General features: G+C 48.2%; 1 protein-coding gene across 3 annotated transcripts; it reads right to left on the reverse strand.

The window, feature by feature from the left end:
- Positions 1-1,537: 1,537 nt before the first annotated feature.
- Positions 1,538-23,802, reverse strand: LOC128409006 (rootletin-like). Of its 3 annotated transcripts, none has more exons than XM_053379153.1 (10): positions 22,496-23,802; positions 20,548-20,673; positions 16,454-16,552; positions 13,976-14,068; positions 12,552-12,689; positions 10,906-11,085; positions 8,719-8,895; positions 7,749-7,928; positions 4,845-4,929; positions 1,538-1,908 (listed from the first exon to the last, which is right to left on the reverse strand). In XM_053379153.1, the coding sequence occupies exons 1-10, from the start codon at positions 23,420-23,422 to the stop codon at positions 1,877-1,879; spliced, it is 2,037 nt and encodes a 678-aa protein (XP_053235128.1). In that variant the 5' UTR covers positions 23,423-23,802; the 3' UTR covers positions 1,538-1,876. The 3 variants fall into 3 exon arrangements, with proteins under 3 accessions (XP_053235128.1, XP_053235127.1, XP_053235129.1); XM_053379152.1 differs by having other exon boundaries at positions 13,976-14,089; XM_053379154.1 differs by lacking the exon at positions 4,845-4,929 and having other exon boundaries at positions 13,976-14,089.
- Positions 23,803-25,187: the final 1,385 nt, after the last annotated feature.

Genomic DNA, 25,187 nt, shown 5'->3' on the forward strand with positions numbered 1-25,187 from the left:
AACCAGGAAACCACACAAGCAAATCTACACTTGCCCAACAGTATGTGTTTGCACACTTCTTGAGCAGGGATTTTGTGTGTGTGGAAAGTTCACACAGCAGTGGGGACAAATGCAAAAGGGAAAGCCTACCAGGATGAGCAGGAAAGACTAAAGACCTACTTTGGCTCCCAGTATGTCAAAGTGTTCTTGCTGACCTTTAAAGCCCTAAATGGCCTCGGACCAGTATACCTGAAGGAGCATCTCCACCCCTATCATTCAGCCTGGACACTGAGGTCCAGCTCTGCGGGCTTCTGGCGTTTTCCTCACTGTGAGAAGTGAGGTTACAGGGAACCAGGCAGAGGGCCTTCTCATAGTGGCGCCCACCCTGTGGAATACCCTCCCATCAGATGTCAAGGAATAATAATAATTTTTATTTATATCCCGTCCACCTGGCTGAGCTTCCCTAGCCACTCTGGGCGGCTCCCAATCGAGTGTGAAAAACAATCCAGCATTAAATATTATCAACTTCCCTAAACAGGGCTGCCTTCAGATGTCTTCTAAAAGTCAGGTGCTTGTTTATTTCCTTGACATCTGATGGGAGGGCATTCCACAGGGCGGGCACCACTACCGAGAAGGCCCTCTGTCTGGTTCCCTGTAACCAGGAAATAAACAACTATCTGACTTTTAGAAGACATCTGAAGACAGCCCTGTTTAGGGATGTTTTTAATGTTTGGTGTTTTATTGTGGTTTTAGTATTCTGTTGGGAGCTGCCCAGAGTGGCTGGAGAATTATTATTATTATTAATAATACATTTATTATATTAATTATTAATGCTCTTCCCCTGCAGAAATTCAAATATGTGCTGGTGTGGAGAACTCCAGTTTAATATGAATGGGCTGGAAGGTGGATAAACAGCTACCGCATTTTTCGCTCTATAGGATGCACTTTTTTCCCTCCAAAAATTAAGGGGAAATGTGTGTGCGTCCTATGGAGCGAATGCAGGCTCCCTGGCTTCAGCGATAGCAACGCGAAGCCTCTGAAGCCTGCGCTCCGGAGGCTTCGCGTTGCTTTCGCTGAAGCCAGGAGAGACTTGTCTTTGAGGCTGGCGGTGGGGGAAAGCAGCGCTTCCCCCCACCGCCAGCCCCACAAGCTCCATCGAAAAGCCCGCAGGAGCCGTGCACTCTTTAAAGGGTGCGTGGCTCCTGTGGGCTTTTGTGGGAGATGGGGGAATTCCTCCACCTCCTGCCACAGCAGGGAGAAGGTCTGGGAGAAGCGAACAGGCTGCTGCTCCCAGAGCTGGGGGGGGGGATCACATTTCCCCCCTTGATTTCCCCCTCTGAAAACTAGGTGCGCCCTATGGTCAGGTGCTCCCTATAGAGCAAAAAATACGGTAAATAATGCTCAAATGTGGACAAGCCTACAAACCAGCCTCCTTTTCTGGGAAGCATGTGAGCAGGATTAGAGCCTAGCTCTGCTCTCCCCTCCTGCAGGTTCCTGCAACTGGTATTCAGAAGCACTCACCCCTGCCAGCATCAGAACAAAAAGACTTCTCAATGTGTTAGGATCACTTTTGTATTATTATTTCAGGCAGTGCATTCCTAAGAAACAGCTCCTGTTGCATGAAGCCTGCATTCCAGCATCCCCTACTATTTCCAATAACTTCACACCCAGATTAAAAAACGCAATCGCAATCAATGTTCCCTACATTAGCTCCTCTTCCCCAGGAATGAAACAGAAGCTCACCATGCAATACACCCTTTCTAAAAAAAACTGGCAACTCCCCCAGCCCCCGCAGTTTTATGTCTCTCTGTCCAGTGTTTCCGCTGATCAAGTATAATTTCATTTTGTCCAGCATCTCTTCAATTTCCGGAGCACTTGAGGTCAGTCGGGGCAAGGCTCAGAGAGCAGGCAGGAGAGTCTGGCCTGGAACTGGGAAGAAGCAAAACTGTCAGAGCTGTTTTTCTGCACAAGAGCTCTCTTCCACCACCTGAAATTCCCAGCCACTAGTGTTCAGAAGAATTACTGGTAGAGCCTCTTTTAGAGCCATCCCAAGTTGGGGGCCAGAGAATAACACAGTTTATCTAAGCACTGTGTGAAAAAGTCATTTCTTGTCTTTTGCCCTGAATTCCCCAACTTTCATCCTCACTGGCCATACCCAGGTTCTCGTGTTAGGAGAAGCAGGCGCATCTCGACAGATCGCTGTTAATTTGGTGACAGCAAAAGCAACAGCCACAACCTCTGGAAATATTTCAGTCTGTGTGGCGTTTGCCCTCCTATGTGTGTGACATCATACTGGGTTCATAGGGAAAGTGTTAACTTATTGTAAAATGACTAACCAATGGGAACCCAGTGGGCAGAGTTAACGGTGTATAAGATTTAAGCACAGAGGTTTTTAGAGAGTTAGAGTTGTTGAGAAGACAGTCTGGAGTTAGAAAAGACAGAAAAGAGAAGTTTGTGCGTTAAACAGTTGAGATAATCAGTCAGAAGATATTAGTTATAGGAAGGTATAGGCCAGTAAAGAAACAAAAGTTAAGATACTGACAGGAATATTATCTGAGAAACCATAAACTTGTTAATGTTTGTAAAAAAAAACTTTTTTTTTTTTGGTTCACTTTTAACAACTGACTGGACTCAGTGTTTTACCAGAGAGTAACTGGTTGGTGGCAGCAGGGAAGCGAGCACAGTGGCGGCACAGGGATCAATAGACCGTTAAACGTCCGGGGACCCTGTGTGATCGCCACAGTCTGTTACCAATCTCTGAAGCTAAGAGTTCTGTCGCACCTTTTAAAAAAAGATGACACTGAAAGCTGCGATCCTGCACCCGCTTATCTAGGAGCATGCCTCAATGAGACTTACTTGTGAATAGAATCGTAGCGTTGGAAGGGACCCCAAGAGTCATCTAGTCCAGCCCCCTACATCGCAGCAATCTCAGCTAAAACAGGTGGACATCCAACCTCTGCTTAAAAACCACCAATGAACTCTGGATTCAAATTAAGTTATTTATAATAAGGTGACATTGAAAATCAGTGCGAAGTTAGTAAGCAGGCAGAGAAGCAGCCCGGTCTATGCACTCTGTACCAGGTATTATGGGTGTGCACACTCCGATCGGCTCATGTGATGCTTATGATCAGGTAGCCGGCAGGTGTCAGGTAGAAGAACAGGTCAGTGTTTGTGGACAAACATGGCAGAGGTGTTTGAGGAAGGGTGATTGCTCAGTGGTAAGCGAGTCTGCTTTGCACACTGAAGAGCCCAGGCCCAATCTTCAGCATCTCCAGGTAAGGCTGGGAAAGTCTCCCCCCATCTGAAAAAAATGGTGCTTCCCTGCCAGCCAGTGCAAACAGTACTGGGGTACATGGACCATCTGGTCTAACTAAGTATGCAAGGTACTTCCCTATGCACCTTAAAGTGGCCTCCCTTCCGAGATTGCTGTGTATGCGCTACGTGGCCTGTGCCCTAAGGTAAAGGTAAAGGGACCCCTGACCGTTAGGTCCAGTCGCAGATGACTCTGGGGTTGCGCGCTCATCTCGCTTTACTGGGTGAGGGAGCCAACGTTTGTCCGCAGACAGCTTCTGGGTCATGTGGCCAGCATGACCAAGCCGCTTCTGGCGAACCAGAGCAGTACACGGAAACACTGTTTACCTTCCCACCGGAGTGGTACCTATTTATCTACTTGCACTTTGATATGCTTTCGAACTGCTAGGTTGGCAGGAGCAGGGACCGAGCAACGGGAGCTCACCCCGTTGCGGGGATTTGAACCGCCAACCTTTTGATAGGCAAGCCGTAGGCTCTGTGGTTTAACCCACAGCGCCACCCGCGTCCCATAGGTAGCCTTCCCCAACTCTCAAGCAATGCATGCAGGATGTGGGGTACATCCTGGTCAGAAAAAAGGTAAAGGTAAAAGGTAAAGGACCCTTGGACGGTTAAGTCCAGTCAAAGGCGACTATGGGGTTGAGACACTCATCTCACTTTCAGGCCAAGGGAGCCAGCGTTTGTCCACAGACAGCTTTCTGGGTCATGTGGCCAGCATGACTAAACCGCTTCTGGTGCAATGGGACACCGTGATGGAAACCAGAAACGCCATTTACCTTCCTGCCACAGCGGTACCTGTTTATCTACTTGCACTGGTGTGCTTTCAAACTGCTAGGTTGGCAGGAGCAGGGACCAAGCAACGGGAGCTCACCCCATCGCAGGGATTCGAACTGCCGACCTTCTGATGGCAAGCCCAAGAGGCTCAGTGGTTTAGACCGCAGCATCTTGGTATTATTGCAAGTAGCGTAATACAGCTTCTCTGAATAAGGCACGCTTGCGGATGCTTCAGGCTCCCAATCAGTTGGAAGATGCTGGAGCAGATGGCAACACAGCTGTGCCTGCCAGGGCTGATGGGAGTTGTGGTCCAAAACATCTGGAGTTGGGGCTGCAGCAGGTTGATGCAGCAGAATGTCTGCCCCCTCTCGCTTCTTTTGAACCTGCTCCACTGAGACTGAAGCTGGATGCTTTTTTTCCTCCCTCCTGTCTCTACTGCTCTGTTACCTCTTCTGGTTTTGGGAAAGGGCCGTAGCTCTACAGTAGAGGAGCCACTTTGCACACAGAAATCCCAGCTTCAATCTGTGGAATCCGCAAGTACGGCTTTGAGAGAATTTGGCAGTGTAGACAATACTTGGGACTTGGGATAAAGTGATTGCCAGTGTTCAAATAAAAGTTTGGTGGAGGTTCGGTTGGTTTCTACACATTAAATTCTTTTGGGGGGGTGTGGAGATCAGCTTGTGCATGTCAAGCAGCAAAACATCCTGAGCTGGACTCAAGCTCTGCTATAAAAAAGCAGCACCTTCCCACCCTGACCCTCCGTACCCCTCCCAGCCACGTACTTTCTCTCCCTGGCACCTTCTTCAGCCAGAGCTCCTGCAACCTCTGTAGGACCCGGTCCTTCTCCTCTGCCTCTCGCAAAGCTTCCTGCCGGGGATGAAATAATAATAATAATTTATTATTTGTACCCAGCCCATCTGGCCGGGTTTCCCCAGCCACTCTGGGCAGCTTCCAACAAAGACCAAAAATACACTAAGATGTCACACATTAAAAGCTTCTCTAAACAGGGCTGCCTTCAGATGTCTTCTGAATGTCAGGTAGTTATTTATCTCTTTGACATCTGGTGGGAGGGTGTTCCACAGGGCGGGCGCCACCACCAAGAAGGCCCTCTGCCTGGTTCCCTGTAGCTTTGCTTCTTGCAATGAGGGAACTGCCAGAAGAGTTTGTGATGTAAGGGAGTTTGTGATTGTAAGGGAGCTGGGCATGTTTAGCCTGGAGAAGAGGAGGTTAAGGGGTGATATGATAGCCATGTTCAAATATATAAAAGGATGTCACATAGAGGAGGGAGAAAGGTTGTTTTCTGCTGCTCCAGAGAAGCGGACACGGAGCAATGGATCCAAACTGCAGGAAAGAAGATTCCACCTAAACATTAGGAAGAACTTCCTGACAGTAAGAGCTGTTCGACAGTGGAATTTGCTGCCAAGGAGTGTGGTGGAGTCTCCTTCTTTGGAGGTCTTTAAGCAGAGGCTTGACCACCATATGTCAGGAGTGCTCTGATGGTGTTTCCTGCTTGGCAGGGGGTTGGACTCGATGGCCCTTGTGGTCTCTTCCAACTCTATGATTCTATGATTCTATGTCAGAAGCAGCTGTCAGACGTATCATCACCAAGGCCATGGGCATGTTTGGGGGAGTGTGCCCCACAGGCAGTGGCGGAGAACCCTCTCCGGCACCTGGGGTGGAATGCACCGCCCGGTGACACATGCGCAACGTCCGTACGGACTGCGCATGTGCAGCATCCTGTACAGAGTGCGCGCACGGAGCAGCCCGTACAGATGCCCATATGGACAGTACGCACCCTCGGCTGCTCTACAGCTGGGTGGAGGCAGGGGCCATCTTGTCACCAACCCCCAGAGTGGCACCCGGGGCGGACTGCCCCCCCCGCTCCCCACTTCATACGCCCCTGTCCATGGGTGCCACCCACTCCAGTCAAGTCTCTTTCATATCTCCATATCAGCAACCCCCACCTCCAGGCGCAAGCTTTTCTCTGAGCCAAGGGATCTGGGTAAATGTCAGGTCCAGAAGAATTAATCTAAGCTCTGAAAAGCACCGAGAGTGGAAAGAGGAAGTGGGAAAGAGCGTCACCTCTTCCAACTCCCTCCTTCGGCTCTGTGTAGTTTTCAAGGAAGAAGGTGGCCCTCCCTCACTGCCTCGTTTGCAAGGGGGCTCTGTGTGTGTGTGCAGGGGTGCCAACTTGAATAAAATATTTTTGGGGGAATAGTATGCCCCGCTTCACATAATAGATGAAAAGACATGACACATTTGAATGACAATGCCCTCAAACATTTTATTGGGAGGGGGGAAAGGGACCTCAGCCCCTAGGAGTTGGTGTGTGTGTGTGGAATTATGGGCACCCATGGGTGCCACATTGGCACTCCCTGTAGCTGAACCTGCTCCGTCAAAAAAATGTAAGGTAAAGGTAAAGGACCCCTGGACGGTTAAGTCCAGTGAAAGGCAACTATGGGGTTGCAGCGCTCATCTCGCTTTCAGGCCGAGGGAGCCGGCGTTTGTCCGCAGACAGCTTTCCGGGTCACGTGGCCAGCATGAATAAACTACTTCTGGCGCAACGGGACACCATGACGGAAGCCAGAGTGCATGGAAATGCCATTTACCTTCACACCACAGCAGTGCCTATTTATCTACTTGCACTGGTGTGCTTTCAAACTGCTAGGTTGGCAGGAGCAGGGACTGAGCAACGGGAGCTCACCCCTTCGCGGGGATTCAAACTGCCAACCTTCCGATCAGCAAGCCCAAGAGGCTCTGTGGTTTAGACCACAGCGCCACCCGTGTCCTGATGTCAAAAAGTGTAATTCCTATGTCAACCACTAGATGCTAAGCAAGGAATTAAACCAGGCAAATTCCATGTGGCGAAAGAGCTTGCTAGATATCAGAGCAGAAGAAGAAAGCCAGCTTTGAGGACGGGCAGTAAATGTTAGGATGAGCTGAGCAATAAGAAAGAGATTCTTAATTGTTGTATTTACTCAGATTTCTTTTTTGTTTTTAAGCTTTGTTATTTTCTTCCTGCCACTGAAGCTGGAAAGATAACAATTAAAAGGCTGGTAAACAAAGGGAGACCAAGCCTGCAGGGAAGAGCCTTTCACAAACCTTGCTGCTGTTATATTTAATCTGGATCTATTTTTAAAGTTGGGGGGTGGAGAAGGAAGGCTCCACTTGCCAGCTCCATTTAGTGGGGGAAATGCAACAGAAAGAAGCAGAGCGAGATAATAATGTAATAATGTAATAATACAGCACAGCAGGCAGAGGGCTGCATGTACATTTCCTATACAGTCATACCTCACTTGCTTCATGTTATGTTCTTTCAGGTTACGTCCCACGGCAACCCAGAAATACCAGAAAGGGTTACTTCCGGGTTTCGCCGCTCGCGCATGCACAGAAGCACAAAATGACGTCACGTGCATGCGCAGAAGCAGTGAATCGCAACCCGCACATGCACAGATGTGCCGCTGCAGGTTGTGCTCTTTTCATGCTGCGAACGGGCCTCTGGAACGGATCCCATTCGCAACCAGAGGTACCACTGTACACAAATTGTAGTCACAGGATTTTGAGGTTCTAAGGGAAAGTCTGGCATGTCCACTCAAGGCTCTTGACCTGCTTTTCCATGTCTGGAGCATCCTAGCCTCCTCTTCTCCCAAGAATACTTTTTTGAAAACAAAACAAAAACTGCTCACCTCCAGGACCTGCTCCTTCACTGCCTCCACCCCCTGCAGCCGTGCAACTTCTGCGCGATGCTCCTCCAGAGCTGCAGCTCCCTGGGTGAGCTCTGCCTCTGCCTGAGTCAGGCGCCTGCGCAGCTTCTCCACTTCCTGCGCCCGTTCTCGGGCATCCTGCAAATGCCGGCGCAGCTGCTCCTGCAACGAGATGGAGAAGATTGAGAATCCCGGCCTTTCTGTTATTGTCACCTGGCTGACGTAGGACAAACTTCAGGCTTGTGGGATCTGCTTTGTTGGTTGGCTTGCGACAACCCTAAGGCCTACTAACGAACCTGAGTCAGGTGCAAAAGAGTAGGCAGGAGAGGGGGAAAAGTAAAGGTAAAGGGACGCCTGACCATTAGGTCCAGTCGTGGCCGACTGGGGTTGTGGCACTCATCTCGCTTTATTGGCCAAGGGAGCCGGCGTACAGCTTCCGGGTCATGTGGCCAGCATGACTAAGCCGCTTCTGGCGAACCAGAGCAGGGCACGCAAACGCCGTTTACCTTCCCGCCAGAGTGGTACCTATTTATCTACTTGCACTTTGACGTGCTTTCGAACTGCTAGGTTGGCAGGAACAGGGACCGAGCAACGGGAGCTCACCCCGTCGCGGGAATTCGAACCACCGACATTCTGATCGGCAAGTCCTAGGCTCTGTGGTTTAACCCACAGCGCCACCCGCAACCCTTGGGGTATAGATAATAAATAATAATAATAATAATAATAATTATTATTATTATTATTATTATTATTATTATTATTATTTCCCCCTCCGTTTTGCTTTCCACTGGCTTGGTATGTTATTTATTTTTCTTGCAAATTACTTTTGCATTCATTGTTTTACAAAAGTTCCTCAAGTGAGTATTAAGTTGAATGAATAAATAATATATATGTATTCTGGAGATAGTTAAGATCCCACAAAGTACCCCTGTGTGCTCCTTCTCATTCCTACCTGCAGCTCCTGTTCCGTAGCAGAAGCTGCATTTTCCACAGCTTCCAGGCGCCTCTGCCACTGGGCTCTGATCTCCTCCTGCTCAGCCAAAGACCGGGCCAGCAAGTCTTCCTTCTCCTGGATCCTCTGGAGCAGCCCTGGGGCAAAGTCGGGGCTGCCGAGGGAACTGGCGAGCGCCTTGGGTGGAGAAATAATAATAATAATAATAATAATAATAATAATAATAATAATAATTTATTTATATCCCGCCCTCCCCAGCCGAAGCCGGGCTCAGAGCAGCTAACAACAGTAAAATGATAAAACATTCTAAAATCATTTCATTATAAAATTAATTCCAATCAAATTAATGGCAACCATTGGGGTAGAGTTCTGTGAGGATTGCCAAAGGAGGGGGTCAGGCTGTGCCTTGGCCAAAGGCCTGGTGGAACAGCTCTGCCTTGCAGGCCCTGCGGAAAGATGTCAAGTCCCGCAGGGCCCTGGTCTCTTGTGACAGAGCGTTCCACCAGATCAGGGCCACAGCTGAAAAAGCCCTGGCTCTGGTTGAGGCCAGCCTAACTTCTCTGTCGCCGAAGAATTGATGCTTTTGAATTCTGGTGCTGGAGGAGACTCTTGAGAGTCCCATGGACTGCAAGGAGATCAAACCTCTCTATTCTGAAGGAAATCAGCCCTGAGTGCTCACTGGAAGGACAGATCCTGAAGCTGAGGCTCCAAGACTTTGGCCACCTCATGAGCAGAGAAGACTCCCTGGAAAAGACCCTGATGTTGGGAAAGATGGAGGGCACAAGGAGAAGGGGACGACAGAGGACGAGATGGGTGGGACAGTGTTCTCGAAGCTACCAGCATGAGTTTGACTAAACTGCGGGAGGCACTGGATGACCGGAGTGCCTGGCGTGCTCTGCTCCATGGGGTCATAAAGAGTCGGACACGACTAAACGACTAAACAACAACAACAACAACAACAACTTCTCTGTGGCCCTGGACCTCCAAGATGTTTTTGTTTGAAGACCGTAAGTTCCTCTCTGGGGCATACCAGGAGAGGTGGTCCCGTAGGTACGACGGGGACACTAAGGTCTTGCAGGAGAGAGAAAGAAAGGGTGTGACAGGGGACAGGTCCACACCATGCATTAAAGCACATCCAATGTGTGTTTTAATCACATGACATCCCCCACCCAAAGCATCCTGGGTAAACTGTGGTTTGTTAAGGGTACTGGGAATTGCAGCTCTGTGACGGGGAAGCTGCCATTCCCAGGATGCTTTGGGAGAAATCATGTGCTTTAAATGAACGGTGCGCCTGCCCATGTATCTCTCTGTCTGCTTTCCCCAAGAGATAAACCTGCACACCCAGTCATCCATATGTCCATGGCTTTGCAAATGTTCCTGACGCAATGAAGATGGCTGACGCCACTTAGAGACTCTTGCAATTAAGTGATATAAATAAGTGATAATGATATATTAATTATATGATTAGAATTAATCATCGAAATAAAAGTAAGTAAATAGCATGGAAAACAAGTACCATAGGAGGACCTCTCAGATATTGGAAGGGCTGCCACACAGAAGAGGGGAAATGTTTTTTGGTTTTTTGTTTGCAGGAATAGAGATTATGGACCTCAGTTAAAGGTAAAGGGACCCCTGACCATTAGGTCCAGTCGTGACCGACTCTGGGGTTGCGGCACTCATCTCGCTTTATTGGCCGAGGGAGCCGGTGTACAGCCGGTGTACAGTCATGTAGCCAGCATCACTAAGCCGCTTCTGGCGAACCGGAGCAGCACACGGAAACACTGTTTACCTTCCCGCTGGAGCGGTACCTATTTATCTACTTGCACTTTGACGTGCTTTCGAACTGCTAGGTTGGCAGGAGCAGGGACCGAGCAACGGTAGCTCACCCTGTCGTGGGGATTCGAACCGCCGACCTTCTGATCGGCAAGTCCCAGGCTCTGTGGTTTAACCCACGGTGCCACCCGCGTCCCTCAATTACAGGAGGGTAAATTTCAGTTGAACATTGAGAGAAAGGTTTTGGGTCCCCCCCAGTCCTCTGTTCCATTGTGTTCATGATGATTGGTGCTCACGATGGTATCAGGGAGATCGCACATTTGCGTCGCACGTGTTAAATATCAAAAATTCTGTGGCATTCTAGCACTGCCAAGGAGGAGAGGCAATGAGAACTAGAAACCTAGCAGCAGCTACCTCCACATCCTTGGTGCTGCTGGCGAGCGCTTCCTGGAGGGCTTTGATTAAGGCTTCCTTCTCCTTCAGGGCCAGGAGCAAAGTTTGGTCCCGCTGCTGCCAGGATCCGCGGGCCGAGGCAGAGAGGGATTCCAGCCGCTGGATCTCCCGATCCTTCTGATGCAGCACCTCGCGCAAAGCCTGGGGGAAGAGGGGCAATTGCCAAGGGTAGACAAGACAAATCCCCAGAACAGGAGAAAGCAATATTATTTTCACGGATCCTCCTTTGTCCTCGCAGAAACAACCGTGTCATCGGAGGTGCCGTCTCTTAGCAACCATACAATCCTGACTGCTAAACCCAGCAAACTTTTTGTATCCGGGATTGTCTGTCTAACCCTGGAAGAATCCAGATTAATTACCCCCAGCAAACAATGGACTATTTTTTTAAAAAAAATGTTTGCAAATGTCACGTGATTCTCTTAAAAAAATTAACATACTAGAATGAAAGATGTGAAAAGCAAACAAGACGAAGTGAGAACACAAGTTAGTGAAATGGGCTGCTTTTCCCATGATGCCGCGCTGCTCCCCACATCCTTCTTAAAACATGAAGCAAAGGCCTACCCTACGTTTATCTGAAATGTCAGGTCAATGTGCCTTTGCAGCCAAGAGGGCTAGAAACTTAGTTCTTGGTTGTTCATTTGCTGAAACCCAAAAGTCCCAAGCTATCAGGGTTTATCCAGAATTCCATTCGGAAAGAAACATAGCCCAAAATTTTAAAAAATGTGTGTGTGTGTATATGCATATAGATATAATAAATTATTATTATTATTATTATTATTATTATTATTATTATTATTAATACTCCGCCCATCTGGCTGAGTTTCCCCAGCCACTCTGGGCGGCTTCCAATCAAGTGTTAAAAACAATACAGCATTAAATATTAAAAACTTCCCTAAACAGGGCTGCCTTCAGATATCTTTTAAAGAGAAGAAAACTGTTTATTTCCTTGACATCTGAAGGGAAGGCGTTCCACAGGGCGGGCGCCACTACCGAGAAGGCCCTCTGTATGGTTCCCTGTAATCTCACTTCTCGCAATGAGGGAACTGCCAGAAGGCCCTCGGTGCTGGATCTCAGTGTCAAGGCTGAACGATGGGGGTGGAGATATACTGGGCAGGTATACTGGGCAGAGGCCGTTTAGGGCTTTAAAGGTCAGCACCAACACTTTGAATTGTGCTCGGAAACGTACTGGGAGCCAGTGTAGATCTTTCAGGACCGGTGTTATGTGGTCCCGGTGGCTACTCCCAGTCACCAGTCTAGCTGCCGCATTCTGGATTAATTGCGGTTTCCGGGTCACCTTCAAAGGAGCGCATTGCAGTAGTCCAAGCGGGAGATAACTAGAGCATGCACCACTCTGGCGAGACAGTCCGCAGGCAGGTAGGGTCTCAGCCTGCATACCAGATGGAGCTGGTAGACAGCCGCCCTGGACACAAAATTAACCTGCGCCTCCATGGACAGGTATATTTAAAATCACCAGCCTTGTCCACAGGAGAGGCCAGGACTCAAATTAGTTTTCCCACTGTGTTGAAGTACAAATAACTTCCCACCATATTGTCCTTAGTTTTGGGCCCCTCCTCCCTCAATCACAGTACCCCTCTCTCCGTTCATACATGCAGGGTCTCCTCTCCTGTGCGGAGGGCAGCGCCAAGTCTTGCCAGGTCGGCGTCTTTGTCCTTCAGCGCCTCTTGAAGGTGCCTCACCTCACGGTGCACAGACTCCAGTGCCAGGAAGTGACCGGACAAGGTCTTCTGTCAGGGAAAAGAGAAGGAGACAAAATGAAAAGATACCAGGAGCTGCCTTACTCTGAATCGAACCAATGCCTTACATATGGAATGGGAAGAAAACAGATCAGGATCGATTCCCCGTCTGTGGAATGCTCTCCCCAGGGAAATTCGCCCGGTGCCTTCATTACACACCTTCGGACGCCAGGCAAAAACATTCCCTTTTAACCAGCCCTTTAGTTAATCTGTTTGACACCCTATACTCTTTCAAAATGTGGCTCTTTTCTGGAGGGGTGTTATTGGGTTGTTATTTTTATTCTGATTCTATATGTTGTGATCTTTTCTGTGAACCGCCCTGAGACCTCTGGGTATAGGGCGGTATATAAACTCAATAATTAATTCATTAATAATATTGGTAGATCCCGGGAGGACTGGCAGTAGATCAGCAGGGAGTTTTGATTCCCAAGATCCAAAGTCTGATGCAGCAAAAAACTGTGCCAGATTGATCGATACATTTAAAGCAGATTAGCAGAAATTTAATGCACATGACTTCTCCCCAAACAACAACAACAATTTATTAATTATACCTCACCCTTCTGGCTGGGTTTCCCCAGCCACTCTGGGCGGCTTCCAACAGAATATTAAAATACAATAGTTTATTAAACATTAAAAGCTTCCCTAAACAGGGCTGCCTTCAAGTGTCTTCTAAAAGTCTGGTAGTTGTTTTTCTCTTTGACATCTGGTGGGAGGGCGTTCCACAGGGCAGGTGCCACCACCGAGAAGGCCCTCTGCCTGGTTCCCTGCAACTTGGCTTCTTGCAGTGAGGGAACCACCAGAAGGCCCTCGGAGCTGGACCTCAGTGTCCGGGCAGAACGATGGGGGTGGAGAAGCTCCTTCAGGTATACTAGACCAAGGTTGGGATGAACTGTAGTTTGTTTAGGGCGCTGGGAATTGTTTCTCTGTGAGGGGGGAACTACAGTTCCCAATATTCTTTGAGGGAAGCCAAGCGCGTTACAAGCGCTTTGAATAGATGGTGGTGATGCGGCCTAACAAATTTATTGCGGCACAAGCTTTCATGGTTCGCATGTGCATTTAAAACACTCTCACGCCACTTTAACAGTCACTGCTTTCCCCCAAAGAGTCCTGGGAGATGTAGCTGGTTAATGGTGCTGACTGCATAGACCTCCAATCCCAAGCACCCTTAAAACTAAAGTTCCCAGGATTCTCCGTGGCTGTTAAAGCGGAAATTGGATGTGTGGATCGGGATCCTCAGTGATCAGGGTCCTATTTCTGGCTCCATGCACTCCCGTTACCTCTAAGGCCTGGTCTCTCTCCTTCAGGCGATGGGCCATTTGCTTTATCTGGGCTTCCAGCATGGAGGGCTTGACCCCCGCAGGGCCAAGAGACTGCAAGAGGAGAAGACAGTCCTGTGGAAGAGAAATAGGATGACAGAGAGAGAGCTTTATGCTGAGGAACTGAAATCCTTTCCTACGTCCTAGCCATTCCCTTTTAAAAATTATTTTATTTATAATCTTCAATTTCATACATTTCAATAACTTTGCAATCATTTTAACTTCTATGCTGCTTTTTATTTTATTTTTTTTATTTATATTTTCAGGTTTATACATTTCTCTAATTTTACAATCCTTTTAATATTTCAAAGCTCGACTTCCTTCCCCCTCTTTCTGTGGTTCCTTAAATTTAGTTTTAATATTTTCTGCATATCCAAATTGACTTAATTTGCTCATTTATTCATCTACTTTAAATATATACTCTTATAAAACTGCAGGTTATTACAATAATCCTGCCGGCATTCTTATATGTTTACAGTTTGTTTGTAAATATTCAATAAACCATTTCCCTTCTTTTATAAAAAGTTTGCTATCTTGATTTCTTATTTTTCCGATAGGTTTTGCCATTTCTGCATATTCCACAAGTTTTCGTATCCATTCTTCTTTTGCTGGGACTTCTTCTTTCCATTTTTGGGCAAGTAACATTCTTGCTGCTGTAGTCGCATATATGAATAAATTTCGATACAGTCTGGGTATACCCTATACAGTGGTACCTCGGGTTACATACGCTTCAGGTTACAGACTCCGCTAACCCAGAAATATTACCTCAGGTTAAGAACTTTGCTTCAGGATGAGAACAGAAATTGCGTGGCAGCAGCAGGAGGCCCCATTAGCTAAAGTGGTGCTTCAGGTTAAGAACAGTTTCAGGTTAAGAACAGACCTCTGAAACGAATTAAGTACTTAACCCAAGGTACCACTGTAATTCCCAAAAGGAAGGCTTCTGGGTTGTTGTTTTTTTACAAATGTCATTTTAAACATCTTTTTCAATTCATTATATATCATTTCCCAGTAAGCTTTAACCTTACTACAAAAGCCACCATGTCCTGACCAATGTCATTTGAGGTATTGGAAGGGGAGAGGTGCCTATGCCTCAGTTACCTTTGAGGAAAAAATAGTTTCTGAAACTTAATCCATCCTTATGCCTGGGAGCTCAAAGCAGCACACAAAATCATGCACATTTTAAGCCTCACAACAACCCTGTGAGGTAGGTTAGGCCGAGAGCACACCACTGGCTCAAGCAAGCTCAGCAAGTGTCACAGCAGGGGAGAATTTGAACCAGGGCAACTTTGGTTCTCAAAACAGGCAGAAATCCAGCTTTTGAAGCTGTTCCAAGATTCAGCCCCTCTCTATTCTCAATCTAGGCATACAAGAGTCCTTGTAAAAGGTCAATGAGACATTCCAGCAAGGGGTAAAATCACTCAAGGGAGATCAGGCCTGGGGAGGAGCATTGGTCTGAGGAGAGTCCTGAAGGCCACTCAGAGAAGAATGGAGGGCCACTTAAGTTCCTCACTGCTACTTCAAAAGTTCATGCCCAAAACCCCCCACCTCTCTCCCACAGCCCAAGAACAACAAATTTGGTTAAAAAGAGGGGGGGGGGAGCCACTGAAACAGAACAACATCAGCACCGAAATGCCTCAGAAAATAAAAAGGTCTTTGACTTGCGCCATAAAAATGGAATGTTCCACAAATACAGGACTAATCCCCTCAAAAGCCCTGTTCTTGCACTGCTGTCCTTTGAATGTCTCTGGAGGGCGGCACCCAAAGAAAGGTATCAGTAAAAAAGTTAAAGGACCCCTAGACGGTTAAGTCCAGTCAAAGGCGAGTATGGGATTGTGGCACTCATCTCGCTTTCAGGCCGAGGGAGCCGGCGTTTGTCCACAGACTGTTTCTGGGTCATGTGGCCAGCAGGACTAAACCCCTTCTGGCACAACGGAACACTGTGAAGGAAGCCAGAGCGCACGGAAACACCATTTACCTTCCTGCTGCAGTGGTACCTATTTATCTACTTGTACTGGTGTGCTTTCGAACTGCTAGGTTGGCAGGAGCTGGGACAGAGCAACGGGAGCTCACTCCGTTGCAGGGATTCGAACCACTGACTTTCTGATAGACAAGCCCAAGAAGCTCTGTGGTTTAGACCACAGGGCCACCCAGAGAAAGGTATCAGAGAACCACCAATAGAGGGTCTGAGGAGACCCGTGCAGGAAAAGGTATTAGGGGTTGTGACAAAAAAACAGCAGTCCCATTCAGGTTCCCCATTCTGCGTAAGAAGAGCCCTGCAGGATCAGACCCAGCCAGTTTCCTGTTCTCACTGTGGCTGACCGGATACCTCCTTGGGAAGCCTGCACCTCCGATTCATCCTTTTCACCCATTTGAGAGATTCGGATGGGCCACTCTATCACAGCATGGGATGCCAAGGTTTTTTTCCCTCTCCCTCCTCACCTGTAAGGCCCTTTCCTTGCTCTGCAGACACCTTGCCAGCCGCTGAATCAGCCACTCTTGGCTACTGGCGGCCTTCACCTCCGGTGAAATCCCAGCCTCCTAATATTGGGGAACAAAACAAAACAGTTTTGGACAAATTCTGAGATAGGCCCAAGAGGGCAGGGAAGGGAGCAAAAAGGAAACAGTGACCAGGTCCTAACATCAAGAGGCAGTGCTAAACCAAGACTTGGCAACCTGCTTTTCACCAAGTCAGAACTGAGTGCTTTTCACCAAGTCTATTCAACTCAGTACTGTCAACTCTGACCGGCAGCAGCTGTCCAGTTTTTCAGGCAGCAGCTTTGCCCAGCCTGACCTGGAAACGCCAAGGACTGGGGCCTTCGTAATGCAATGCAGATGCTCCATCACTGAGCTACTACGATCAGACATTTTGCTACCCAAGGGAAAATAAAAAGAAGGTGATCCCCATCCACTTTCCCATATTCCAGCCAGGCTGGCAGTACATTCTTACTTCAACACTAGAGATGGGCAGCACCCTTCACTGCCTCCACCAGACACAGGAGCAATGGCCTTGCTTAGCAATATCACACCACCACTTGCTCAGGGCTGTCCTGAGAAGGGAACCCCATAATAGTTGTTATAATAGGTAAAGGTAAAAAGGTAAAGGACCCCTGGACAGTTAAGTCCAGTCAAAGGAGACTATGGAGTTGCGGCACTCATCTCGCTTTCAGGCCGAAGGAGCCAGCGTTTGTCCACAGACAGCTTTCCTTTTTTTTTAAAAGAATATTTATTAAATTTTCCAATTTTTTAAACACAACAAACAAACAAAACAAACAGAAACATTAAACAAAAACATAAAATTCATAAACCATACTTTTAGATAAAAAATTTCTCAGACCTCCTCATACTTCTCCTTCTTGTATCCCAATTAAAATTATTTGTTCAGCAAATCCATCATTTAAAGCATTACAGCTTGTAATATTACCTTATTTTTCAAACCCTTTTTTCCCCCATCTATGTTCTTATATATCATTTCAGCTAGAAACCTCTCAATTTCAATCCAACACCATCTAACTTTCTTAAATTTTACAATATTTCTGTAAATAGTCCTTGAATTTTTTCCAATCTTCTTCAGCCGACTCTTCTCCCTGGTCACGGATTCTGCTCGTCAATTCTGCCAGTCCCATACAATCGATCAATTTCATCTGCCATTCTTCCAGAGTGGGTAGATCTTGCGTCTTCCAATACTTTGCAATGAATATCCTTGCTGCTGTTGTAGCATACATAAAAAAAGTTCTGTCCTTCTTTGGCACCACTTGGCCGACCATGCCCAAGAGAAAGGCCTCTGGTTTCTTCAAGAAGGTATATTTAAATACCTTTTTCAATTCATTATATATCATTTCCCAGAACGCCTTAATCCTGGGACACGTCCACCAAAGGTGAAAGAATGTACCTTCATTTTCCTTACATTTCCAACATTTATTGTCGGGCAAATGATAGATTTTTGCAAGCTTGACTGGGGTCATGTACCACCTGTATATCATTTTCATAATATTCTCTCTTAAGGCATTACATGCCGTAAATTTAATCCCGGTGGTCCACAACTGTTCCCAGTCAGCAAACATAATATTATGTCCAACGTCTTGTGCCCATTTAATCATTACAGATTTAACCGTCTCATCCTGAGTATTCCATTTCAGCAGCAAGTTATACATTTTTGAGAAGGTCTTAGTTTTGGATTCTAGCAATTCTGTTTCCAATTTAGATTTTTCCACCTGGAAACCAACTTTCTTGTCCAAATTATAAACCTCCCTTATTTGGTAATAGTGAAGCCAATCTCGCACTTTATCTTTCAATTTCTCAAAACTCTGCAGTTTCCATCTGTCCCCTGTCCACAGACAGCTTTCCGAGTCATGTGGCCAGCATGACTAAACTGCTTCTGGCGCAACAGGACACCGTGATGGAAACCAGAGTGCACGGAAACGCCGCTTACCTTCCCGCCACAGTGGTACCTATTTATCTACTTGAAATGGCGTGCTTTCAAACTGCTAGGTTGGCAGGAGCTGGGACAGAGCAACGGGAGCTCACCCCATCGCGGGATTCGAACCGCCAACCTTCCGATCGTCAAGCCCAAGAGGCTCAGTAGTTTAGACCACAGTGCCATCCACATCCCTGCAGTTATTACAATAATATTTTTTTGGGAGGGGTTGGCATCCGTCTGTCTCAAGAGACAATGGAGTGCGCCTCCAGGGGTGAAGTCAAACCGCTGGAGAATCAAAGTGCCTGCTGTGGCTGCAGAGACTGGTAATCTGTAACTGCTGCCTCATGTGTCGTTTTTGCAGCACCCAAGTCACCTCCCCAGGGTGCAAGGCTGGGCCACGTCTCTGGAGGTCCTTGGCTGCCAAGATGACAAGACCCTTCTCTCAACTTCTCTGATGTGATTGAAAGGAAAGCAGAGCAAGATGTTTGGCACCAGCTTGGCTGCAGGAGTTGCTGGAAGGAGGCGTTCAAAGCAAGACCCAACCATCTTATGGATTCCACTCTGGATTTACTCTGTAGCCTTTTTATTATTCAATTATATCCCACCCTTCTTCCCAAAGGTGCCCAGCACAGCCGACACCCCCTTAGTTGGTAAGAGGATGTTACAAGCGCCCTAGCTCAGTGGCGGAACATCTGCTTTGCATGCACAAGGTCCCAGGTTCAGGCCCCGGCGTCTCCAGGCAGCCTGGGAGAGGTTCCTGTCCAACAAATAATAATTAATAATAATAATTTATTATTTATACCCCACCCATCTGGCTGGGTTTCCCCAGCCACTCTGGGTGGCTTCCAATAAAACACTAAAATACAGTAACCTATTAAACATTAAAAGCTCCCCAAAACAGGGCTGCCTTCAGATGTCTTCTAAAAGTCTGGTAGTTATTTTTCTCTTTGACATCTGGCGGGAGGGCATTCCACAGGCCGGTTGCCACTACTGAGAAGGCCCTCTGCCTGTTTCCCTGTAACTTGGCTTCTTGCAGTGAGGGAACCTCCAGAAGGCCCTTGGAGCTTGGAGTGTCCGGGCAGAACGATGGAGGTGGAGACGCTCCTTCAGGTATACTGGACCGAAGCTGTTTAGGGCTTTAAAGGTCAGCACCAACACTTTGAACTGTGCTCGGAAACGTACTGGAAGCCAGTGTATTTCTTTCAAGACCAGTGTTATACGGTCTCAGTGGCCACTCCCAGTCACAGTCTAGCTGCCGCATTCTGGATTAGTTGTAGTTTCCGGGCCACCTTCAAAGGTAGCCCCACATAGAGCGCATTGCAGTAGTCCAAGCGAGAAATAACTAGAGCATGCACCACTCTGGCGAGACAGTCTGCGGGCAGGTAGGATCTCAGCCTGCGTACCAGATGGAGCTGATAAACAGCTGCCCTGGACACAGAATTACCTGCACCTCCATGGACAGCTGTGGGTCCAGAATGACCACCAGGCTGCGCACCTGGTCCTTCAGGGGCACAGTTACCCCATTCAGGACCAGGGAGTCCCCCACAGCCGCCCGCCCCCGTCAGTACTTCTGTCTTGTCAGGATTCAACCTCGATCTGTTAGCTGCCATCCATCCTCCAACCACCTCTAGGCACTCACACAGGACCTTCACCGCCTTCACTGGTTTCGATTTGAAAGAGAGGTAGAGCTGGGTATCATCCGCATACTGATGGGCACCCAGCCCAAACCCCCTGATGATCTCTCTCAGTGGTTGCGTATAGATGTTAAAAAGCATGGGGGACAGGATGGAACCCTGAGGCACCCCACAAGTGAGAGCCCAGGGGTCTGAACACTCATCCCCCACCACCACTTTCTGAACACGGCCCAGGAGGAAGGAGCGGAACCACTGTAAAACAGTGCCCCCAGCTCCGAGCCCCTCTAGGCGGTCCTAGAGGGACAACAACAGCTAACAAAAGCAGCTGCCGGCCAGTGCAGACAATCCTGAGCTAGATGATGCCAAGGTCTGACTTGACAGAAGGTTCCAGAGCTCCCTATGCGCAGCTTGCAATTTGGGAGCGAAGCAAAGGCTGCCCTGGCCAGTTTTCCCTCCCCTGCCCCAAAGCAAAATGGCTCTACCGGCTTCACGTCCTCTCCCAGCTTCTCCTGAAAGCTCCTGAGTTCTTCTTCGGCAGCCTCAAGGCGCTGCTTCAGGTTCTCATACGCCCCTTGGACATCCTGTTGCAGCATCTGCTGAGCCTGGAACTAAGGGAAAGAAAACAGGGTTAGACCGGGAGGGTTCCTGGGTGGCAAGTTCTATATGGGTGAGAGGGCTTGCCAGGCCTCAAGGCCTCACCCAGCGGTGTGCCTCCTACTTAGGGTCCCGTGGGGCAAGGGAGGAATAAAACCGCAAGTTTCGGGGCCAGAATCAAGCAGACAGGCTGCTTTTGTGTTGGATACTCTCGCCGCATTTCCCCACCAGAAACTGCCTCTTAACTTCTAGGCTCCTCCAAGGAGCATTGCTCTTCCCAGTGTGGTGTAGTGGTTAAGAGCAGTAGACTCGTAATCTGGTGAACCAGGTTCGCTTCCCCGCTCCTCCACATGCAGCTGCTGGGTGACCTTGGGCCAGTCACACTGCTCTGAAGTCTCTCAGCCCCACTCACCTCACAGAGTGTCTGTTGTGGGGGAGGAAGGGAAAGGAGAATGTGAGCCGCTTTGAGACTCCTTAAGGGGAGTGAAAGGCGGGATATCAAGTCCAAACTCCTCTTCTTCTTCCCATCTCCATTTTACCCACACGAGAACCCTGCAAGGTAGGTTCGGCTGAGAGGAAGCATCTGGCCCAACATCAGCCATGGCTGGGTAGGAATTTGAACCTAGTATACACCATGGTTTGCTTCAACAGTTCCTGGGTTATCTCAGAAATGAGCAGACAAAGAATGGTTTATTTCATGGGTAGGCAAACTAAGGCCCGAGCCCCGGATCTGGCCCAATCCCCTTCTAAATCCAGCCCGCGAATCAGTGTGTTTTTACATGAGTCAAATGTGTGCTTTTATTTAAAATGCATCTCTGGGTTATTTGTGGGGCATAGGAATTCATTTTTATTTTTTTAATATAGTCTGGCCCCGCCACAAGGTCTGAGGGACAGTGGACCGGCCCTCTGCTGGAAAAGTTTGCTGACCCCTGGTTTATTTCCTCAAGGTTTGTTTTGTTTTCCCCTCAGCTGGTTCTACCTCTTTAGTTTGGTGGATGTTTAGGAGGTTCATACACCAATAACATACTACAGCTTCATGTTGTGGTTTCTGGCATCAAACAAACCATGGTTAAATCTGACATCCACACACGCAACACTTGGGCTAAACAAACCATGGCTTATGCCATAGTCTGGCTGGATGCAGAGGAATGGTGGGAGGCACCAGTTGGGGGACCCCCAAGGGAAGAAGACTTAGAGCCCAGGGAGAGGTGGTGGATTGATGATGAGTGGTTAGATCAAGTAGAAGGAGCAGACTGGGAAGAGGAGGGTTGGAAGCTGAAAAGGCAACAGGGTTTAGTGAGCAGGAAGAAGCTGTGGCAGAGAGCAGTCCAGAAGCAGAAGTGGAATCAGGAGAGGAGGCAAGAGGCAGAGATGAGTCAGGCTGGTGAAGAGTCCAGGAGGTCTCCCTGCTCCTGCTGTGACAAGGTCCTCTCCCTACAGTCTCCCAGGACCCGAAGAGGTATGAAGAGAGAGGAGCACAGACAGGCAAGACGGCAGAGTCTCAGATTGCTTGGGAAGGACCCAGGAGAGAAGGAAACTTAAGCAGCTGTGGGAAGGTGGGAATCTTTAATCTTGGCCTCATAGGGCCAAGATCTACCAAGAAGAATTGCTGCGCTCATTAGGCCTGGCTCCCCTGAGCAGGCCTTGTTTCTTCTAATAAAGAGTTAACTTCATGTATTCAGTGTGATTTATTGCGGCCTGGCTCCCCGACAGCTTAGCTCACAAATATGCTACACCATTAAAGCAGTTTTGCTGCATGGATCCTTGAGCAGGAGTGATTTAAGCAGAGATCCTCGGAGAAGACCTCACCTGCCTGCCTCTCTTTCTGCCTCTTACCTTCGACTCCAGCGGCAGGAACTCATCCACCATCTCTTCAAAGGCCTCCTCTCCCAAGGGGCTCTCCCTCCGAGGAGTGGGCACATGCCTGTTCCTGGCCAGCACTGGGATCTTGCTGCCCGCTGGCACCCGCAGCTGTTTCCTCTCGATGCCCCTCAGTGCCCTCAGAGCCTCCCAGGCCACGTCTGGCTCTGGCAGAGTGTGCAGAGTGTCCAACGACAGCATCGAGCAAGACTCGGCGTCTCCCAAGCTCTGCGAGCGGAGCGAGGCGCGGGATCCGGCACGGTGGACCGTGGGCATGCTCTGTGACTTGTCCCGGCAGAGGGGGAAGCTGGGAGACAGCACCCCCAGCCGCCTGGGGGTCCGGCACACCCACTCGTAATCCGAATCCTCCACCCGGAGCCCGTGGCAGCTGCGGCACTGCCGCGACCGGCAGGGCGTCCCCGGGCTGCTGCCGTCGGCGTCCCCGGCCCAGCACTCATACTGAGAGAGGGCCATGTCGTCCTGCAGGAGGCGCTGGTAGCGCACGTGGGGCAGATCCGCGATGCTGGCGGAGATCTCTTGGCCCACGTAGGAGAACGTGGCGCCGGCATCCTCCGGGAAGCGCTGCGTGTGGATGTGGCGGAGGGTGCGAGCCAGCTGGTCTTTCTCCGAGAGCAGGCGCTGGAGGCGGTCGATGGAGAGGGCTTGCACCCGGGCGATGACAGTGTCAAAACGGTACACCCGGCCCAAGGCCTGGGAGCATTTCCCACACAAGAACTCCCCCTGCCCATCGCCGCGCTGGGGAGGCTCCCGGCTGAGGACGTAGGACAGCACCACCTGCAGGTCAGGGCGCGAGCCGCCCCCACTGCGGCTGAAGAGCCATCGCCGGTGGTTGCCGCGAAGCGCCGCGCCGCAGAGGCGGCAGAAATTGTTGAGGCTCTCCATGGGTTCAGAGGCAACGGGCGGTGGAAGGAAATCCTGCGCTCATCTGAGCCTCCATGTAGTCCCTGGCAGCTGTAAATCACTGCAAGAGCTGGAACTTCTATAACTTATCTGTATTCAACAACCTGCTCAGGCTAAGCCAAATAATGTTTCTGGATTGGTTTTTCTGGATCTTCAAAGCCTGTATTTCATTCTCTCCAAAATTCTAATTGTAGCTTCCTTACTACGGTGTTCTGATCCTGTCTCAGTCCAGATAGTACCTGGGGCTTTTGTTTCTGGAGCACTCAAGATTTCTTGATCTGGGCCTCTTAAGGTCTAGTCTTTCTCCCCAATGGAAGTCCAAAAGCCAGATTCCTGTTTCTCGGCTTCAACTCTGAGTAAGATGACAAATACCTACTGATGGATCAGCTTGGCTTCACGCTCCCAATGGCTCGTATCATTTATCAAGATCATTGCTTGCCAAATTCATCCAAATGCAACATGCCAGAAGCACCTGCAGGCAAAGAATATATTTTACAAATACACACTCAGGATTAGAAACAAAAAAAACCAGACCAACCAGAAACTAAATGAACTAAAAAACAGTCTGTAATTTCCCAGGAAGCTGGAGGGCTGGGGTGGGGGAAAAGAGTGCATTTTTTCTACTCTACACCCAGAGCCATGAAAGCACGCAAACGCGATATTTGCACACAGAGTGTAACACACCAAGTATTCTCATGTTTTTCCGAGAGAGGAGAAAAAGAGCATGGTTCTAGTCTTCCTGGTTTTTAAACTGCTTTAAAGATTACAACTTGACGGCTGGAATCAACGCAAGTTAATAAATAGTATAAATTCAACAAGGATGCCATCACTGGCATACATTTATTCTGACAGCGGAACCAGTTTTATTCTTGCTGTGAAACTAGGCTTTGGCATAAGGGAGGTGTACACATGTGAACCAAATGCACACCACTCAAATCCTAGCTAGGAAACCCAAACTTACTTGTCTAGCCTCTCAAAGACTGGGAAAGTGCTCCTCTTTAGTTGAAAGTATGACTCCCAAGGAGCACATATATATATGGAGTTTTATTTATTTATTAACATTCTTATGTTACATCGGTAAACATTATCATATTACATCACAAGGCTTAATATAATATAATTTTCAGCATGTATACAAAGTTTGTATACAAAGTTTATATACCTAAAGGGGAAAAAAGGACAAAAAACTATTCCAAAATCATATTTGTACCAACACTTTGGACTTCCTGTCTATCCCGTTGTATATTCCTTTTTTACAAAGCAAAATACTCTTATTATTGTATATTTCTTTACATTTTATCTAATACATTCCTATATCAATATGTACCCTTGGTCTTATTTCTCAACTCAGTCTCTCTCCAACGTCAATCGAATGCTAGCATAGATAGCAAACCTTTACTGTATTTTTGAACATATATCTTATATCTATCCCACTTTTCCATAAATTTTTGTTTTGAATTGCCTCTATATGAGCCTTAGAAACCTGGATTTTTCAGCCCATTTTTAATTGCTGCTGAGTAACATTTTATATCATTAAAGTCACTGAAACTTTGATTTCTGGTCTTATTGAAACTGATTTTAGCTTGCTGCTGCTTCAGTTAATTGTTCTGCACTTGTGTGTGTATTTAATTGTTTTATGACTTTATTTTGTTAACAGCTTTTGTCTTGGGCAGCTTTAGGAGGGGATTAGACAAATTCTTGGGAGGAAAATACTCTCTGCATTCCCCCCCAGTAGCAGAGGCAATAA

The sequence above is a fragment of the Podarcis raffonei genome, chromosome 2 (assembly GCF_027172205.1).
Source record: "Podarcis raffonei isolate rPodRaf1 chromosome 2, rPodRaf1.pri, whole genome shotgun sequence".
Lineage (NCBI taxonomy): Eukaryota > Metazoa > Chordata > Lepidosauria > Squamata > Lacertidae > Podarcis > Podarcis raffonei.

What these genes read in the sequence shown, in the direction of transcription:
- LOC128409006 (XM_053379152.1), bottom strand. Translation starts at nt 23,422, where the DNA reads ATGGAGAGCCTCAACAATTTCTGCCGCCTCTGCGGCGCGGCGCTTCGC. An exon ending in GCAGCACCAAGGATGTGGAG is followed by an intron (nt 8,896 to 10,905) that starts GTAGCTGCTGCT and finishes TCTCCACCCAAG; the next exon opens with GCGCTCGCCAGTTCCCTCGG. An exon ending in CTACGGAACAGGAGCTGCAG is followed by an intron (nt 7,929 to 8,718) that starts GTAGGAATGAGA and finishes ATCTCGTTGCAG; the next exon opens with GAGCAGCTGCGCCGGCATTT.